Source organism: Nansenia antarctica (assembly GCF_963989245.1).
Source record: "Nansenia antarctica genome assembly, chromosome: 8".
NCBI classification, from domain to species: domain Eukaryota; kingdom Metazoa; phylum Chordata; class Actinopteri; order Argentiniformes; family Microstomatidae; genus Nansenia; species Nansenia antarctica.
This window is the reverse complement of record NC_137678.1, coordinates 9,935,342-9,940,341: the sequence shown is the minus strand read 5'-3', so window position 1 is coordinate 9,940,341 and position 5,000 is coordinate 9,935,342. Positions and strand designations below refer to the sequence as shown.

The 5,000-nt window shown below is 53.6% G+C and overlaps 1 protein-coding gene across 1 annotated transcript in view; it reads left to right on the top strand.

The window, feature by feature from the left end:
- Nucleotides 1-2,348: 2,348 nt before the first annotated feature.
- The window catches only part of LOC308163829 (histidine ammonia-lyase-like), a gene marked incomplete at both ends in the record, with an annotated part of 20,287 nt that continues 17,635 nt past the window's right edge, over nt 2,349-5,000 (top strand). The window contains 4 exons of the mRNA XM_080538015.1: nt 2,349-2,614; nt 3,069-3,135; nt 3,830-3,904; nt 4,018-4,090. Of these exons, the coding sequence (XP_080394141.1) occupies nt 2,349-2,614; nt 3,069-3,135; nt 3,830-3,904; nt 4,018-4,090 (481 nt within the window). The remainder of the gene's footprint in view (nt 2,615-3,068; nt 3,136-3,829; nt 3,905-4,017; nt 4,091-5,000) is intronic.

The following is a 5,000-nucleotide window of genomic DNA, read 5'->3' as shown; positions in this document are numbered from 1 at the left end:
CTCCCCTCTCCTCTCTTCCCCTCTCCTCTCCTCTCCCTTCCCCGCCCCTCCTCCCCTCTCTTCTCTCCTCCTCTGCCCTCCTCTCCTTTCTTCTCCCCTCCTCTCCTCTCCCCTCCTCTCCTCTCCCCTCCTCTCCTCTCCTCTCCTCTCCTCTTGGACACCATTATACATGTACAGTATTTAACACTCTTCATAAATTAACCAGATTAATAGTGAATAAATAGCTCTTAAAAGTCAAGGTCTCTCTCCTCCCTCTCTCTCTCTCTCTCTCCCTCCCTCCCTCCCCCCCCGTCTCTTTCTCCCTCTCTCTCTCTCAAGCGTTGCTCCCACTCCCTTTTCTCTTTCCCACCTCCGTGCCTCCCTCCCTGTATCCCCCCCTCCCCCCTTCCCCCTCCCTCCCTCCCTCCATCCCTCCCTCCCTCTCTCCCCCCCTCTCCTTTTCTATCCATCCTCCCCTCTCCTGAGGTGGGTAAACCCTAGGCCGTAAGCATGGACCACCTCTCTCGATCGCTGGCATCTCCCATCTCTTTCTACTCCTCCCTCCCCCCCCACACATTCCTCACCCCCCCAACCCCCTCTCCCCCTCCCCCCCCCCCCCCGGCCCCTTATCAGCGTTGTGGCAGCGCGTTTGTCCGTGACTTTAAACCCCCCCCAGCGCCGCCCCAACCCCCCCAGCCTGCAAATCATCCTGAGAGCCTGCAGCTGAGATGACACACAGACAGTACAGTTAGCAGGGGTCAAAGGTCACGGTAGCATGTCTGTGTTGTGTACAGCGCCACCTCCGGTATCTCTGCCTCTACCTCCCCCAGCCTCCCCTGGTGTTCTACCCCCCCCCCCAGCCTCCCCTGGAGTTCTACCTCCCCCCCAGCCTCCCCTGGTGTTCTACCTCCCCCAGCCTCCCCTGGTGTTCTACCTCCCCCAGCCTCCCCTGGTGTTCTACCTCCCCCCAGCCTCCCCTGGTGTTCTACCTCCCCCAGCCTCCCCTGGTGTTCTACCTCCCCCAGTCTCCCCTGGTGTTCTACCTCCCCCAGCCTCCCCTGGTGTTCTACCTCCACCAGTCTCCCCTGGTGTTCTCCCTCCCCCAGCCTCCCCTGGTGTTCTACCTCCCCCAGCCTCCCCTGGTGTTCTACCTCCCCCAGCCTCCCCTGGTGTTCTAACTCCCCAGCCTCCCCTGGTGTTCTACCTCCCCCAGCCTCCCCTGGTGTTCTACCTCCCCCAGCCTCCCCTGGTGTTCTACCTCCCCCAGCCTCCCCTGGTGTTCTACCTCCCCCCAGCCTCCCCTGGTGTTCTACCTCCACCAGCCTCCCCTGGTGTTCTACCTCCCCCAGCCTCCCCTGGTGTTCTACCTCCCCCAGCCTCCCCTGGTGTTCTACCTCCACCAGCCTCTCCTGGTGTTCTACCTCCCCCCAGCCTCCCCTGGTGTTCTAACTCCCCCAGCCTCCCCTGGTGTTCTACCTCCCCCAGCCTCCCCTGGTGTTCTACCTCCCCCAGCCTCCCCTGGTGTTCTACCTCCCCCCAGCCTCCCCTGGTGTTCTACCACCCACCAGCCTCCCCCAGCCTCCCCTGGTGTTCTACCACCCCCCAGCCTCCCCATGTGTTCTACCTCCCCCAGCCTCCCCTGGTGTTCTACCTCCCCCCAGCCTCCCTTGGTGTTCTACCTCCCCCAGACTCCCCTGGTGTTCTACCTCCCCCAGCCTCCCCTGGTGTTCTACCTCCCCCCAGCCTCCCCTGGTGTTCTACCTCCACCCCCCAGCCTCCCCTGGTGTTCTACCCCCCACCAGCCTCCCCCAGCCTCCCCTGGTGTTCTACCACCCCCCAGCCTCCCCATGTGTTCTACCACCCACCAGCCTCCCCCAGCCTCCCCTGGTGTTCTACCTCCCCCAGCCTCCCCTGGAATGTGCCCCTGGGAATCCTGCTGCATGTTATCTGCCTGGTGCCAAGCGCCATTCATGGTTACAGGAAGCGATTGATTTCACTTATTCTTTCCAAGGGTGTGCTAACAAAAGAGTTGTGGGTGCTAATCATTTTTGTCCAGAAAAGTTGTGGGTGCTAATCATTTTTGTATCAGAATTTTCTGAATCTTTCTCAGCTTTTTTGTGTTGTTCCGATGCAAACAAATTAAATGAACACGTGAATACCAAAGCATTTGTACTTGCAACAGTTTTCTGAGAGAAGTGATGCATTACCTGACAGAAGTACAATATTTTTGTGACCATGACCATAGGTTAACCTGGGGTGGTTAAACTAGCTACTTTATAACAACCCCCCCCCCCCAACCCCATCCACCTTCATAAGGTCCAGTCTGTGCCAGTGTCACTCAGTATCTCTCTATCTTCCCTCTCAGTGAGATGTTGTCTGTGTCGGTGTGTGTGAGGGGTGTGTGGCTGAGGGTGCCTTGCGACCCCTCCCTCTCCGTGCGGGGGCTGGGGTCAGAAGCCCTGGTGCGCTACGGGGAGGCTGGGGGGGCTGGGGGGGTCCTGGGGGTCCGGGGGGGAGGCGGGGAGCCCAGCTTCATGGTGACTAGGTGCCAGGGAGGAGAGCTCCTTCACCTTGATGACCTGGTGAAGGACGTGTTGGAGAACCGAGACTTCATCCAGCTGGGTAAGGAGGTTCAGTGAGGGGGGGGGACTCTCTGTCTCTCTATCTGTCTCTGTCTCTCTGTCTCCCTGTCTCTCTCTCTCTCTGTCTCTTTCTCTCTCTTTCTATCTCTCTCTCTGTCTCTCTCTTTAACTCTCTCTCTGTCTCTCTCTCGCTCTCTGTCTCTCTCTTTCTTTCTCTCTCTCGATCTCTCTCTCTCCCTGTCTCTCTGTCTCTCTGTTTCTCTCTGTCTCTCTCTCTCTGTCTCTCTGTCTCCCTCTGTCTCTCTGTCTCTCTCTCTGTCTCTGTCTCTGTCTGTCTCTCTGTCTCTTTCTGTCTGTCTCTCTCTCTCTGTCTGTCTCTCTGTCTCTCTCTCACCTCTTCATTGGCAGATCTGATGGTGTTTGTGTATAACTGCGTGGATCACTGCAGGCTGTTTAGAAGCCACACGTTTGATTTATTGGATGTGTGTTTTTTTGTTTTTGTTTCAGTCATAAAGGGGGACGATATGACCCTCCACACCCCCCCACTCCACACCCCCCCACTGGTCACGGCTGCGTATCCTTCAACCAATAAGATACAACCAAAACGGATGTGTAACAACAGATTATAATTGGCTAGTTTCCTAACCTGTTTCCTTTGATGGATACCAAGGAATAGTGCTTTTAATATGACTAAGTCTTAAATATAATCATTTATATAGTGATGTTAATATGACGTAGATGATTGTGGAGCTCTTAGAAATGTTACCCTGAACAGACCTGCAGTGGAGAAAGGCAGCGTGAGGATACTAGAGAGGTGTGTGTCTGCGTTTTGTGTTTGATTAAAAAAGACTTTCATTAAGTCTTCTACCGTGAATTGAACACATTTCTGTTTTAAAATGATGGCGGAAAGATACTCAAAATGGCAGCCGTGAAAGCACTGACCACATATCTGTTGATCTGTCTCCCTGTCTCTCTCTCTCTCTGTCTCTCTCTCTCTCTCTCTCTCTCTCTCTCTCTCTCTCTCTCTCTGTCTCTCTCTCTCTCTCTGTCTCTCTCTCTCTGTCTCTCTCTCTGTCTCTCTCTCTGTCTACCTGTCTCTCTCTCTCTGTCTCTCTCTCTCTCTCTCCTTGTCTCTCTCTCTGTCTCTCTCTCTCTCTCTCTGTCTCTCTCTCTCTCTCTCTCTGTCTCTCTCTCTCTCTCTCTCTGTCTCTCTCTGTCTCTCTCTCTCTCTGTCTCTCTCTGTCTCTCTCTGTCTCTCTCTCTCCCAGTACATGTCTCTGGACGGTAACAGTCTGACCACAGGTGATCTGGTGTGTCTGGGTAAAGGCCTGTACAGGATCAAGGTAAGATAAGACAGACTCCCTCTGAGGCTAATCAGCCTGCTATCAGCTTGAACGTTGACAGTTGACATTTGAAAGTTGACAGTTGCCATTTGAATGTTTGTGTTGCCGGTCAGCTGACCCCAGAGGCGGAGGAGAAGGTGGGCCGCGCCAGAGAAGTGGTAGAAACCATCATCAAAGAAAACAGAGGTATGGAGCGATGATAGAGAGATGATAGAGGTCTACTGTCATGTGTGTATGGAGGGATGACAGAGGGATGACAGAGGGATGACAGAGGGATGACAGAGGGATGACAGAGGGATGACAGAGGGATGACAGAGGGATGACAGAGGGATGACAGAGGGATGACAGAGGGATGACAGAGGGATGACAGAGTTATGACAGAGGGATGACAGAGGGATGACAGAGGGATGACAGAGGGATGACAGAGGGATGACAGAGGGATGACAGAGGGATGACAGAGGGATGACAGAGGGATGACAGAGGGATGACAGAGGGATGACAGAGGGATGACAGAGGGATGACAGAGGGATGACAGAGGGATGACAGAGGGATGATAGAGGTTGGTGCTGTCCTGTGTGGTGGCCATGGGGACTTCAGGAGGAACATGTTTACACAGCGGTCCAAGTCACACAGCCAGACAGCCATGTCAGAGCAGAGGGGAGCGTATAGATTAACCAGGATGTGGACTGTACTGTATACATTTACCTTTCCACATATGTGACACGTTCTAATGCTTTGGTCCTCATGTCGGGATCTGATGCAATGATCAGACTTTTCTTTTGAAAAATGTGAATACATTTCCCCGTTGTTGAAAATCAATGACACATCGCTAGTCAACTAACACAGCTTGTTTTGTGAGCCTGCTAACAATGTAAAGTAGTGTTCTAGTTAACTAGGTAGCAGTGGGGATTACTCACCCAATCCATTGCGTTGTTGCAGTATTGACTAGGCTTGACTAGCGAGTTTGTGTTGTGATTCTCAACAACGTTGAAACGTAGTTCTGTGTTTCAAAAGAAAAGTCCGAACATTTTGATCGGTTGCCGACATGCGGACCAAAACACTAGAACGAGTCCAACATTTCCTGTAACATACAGAT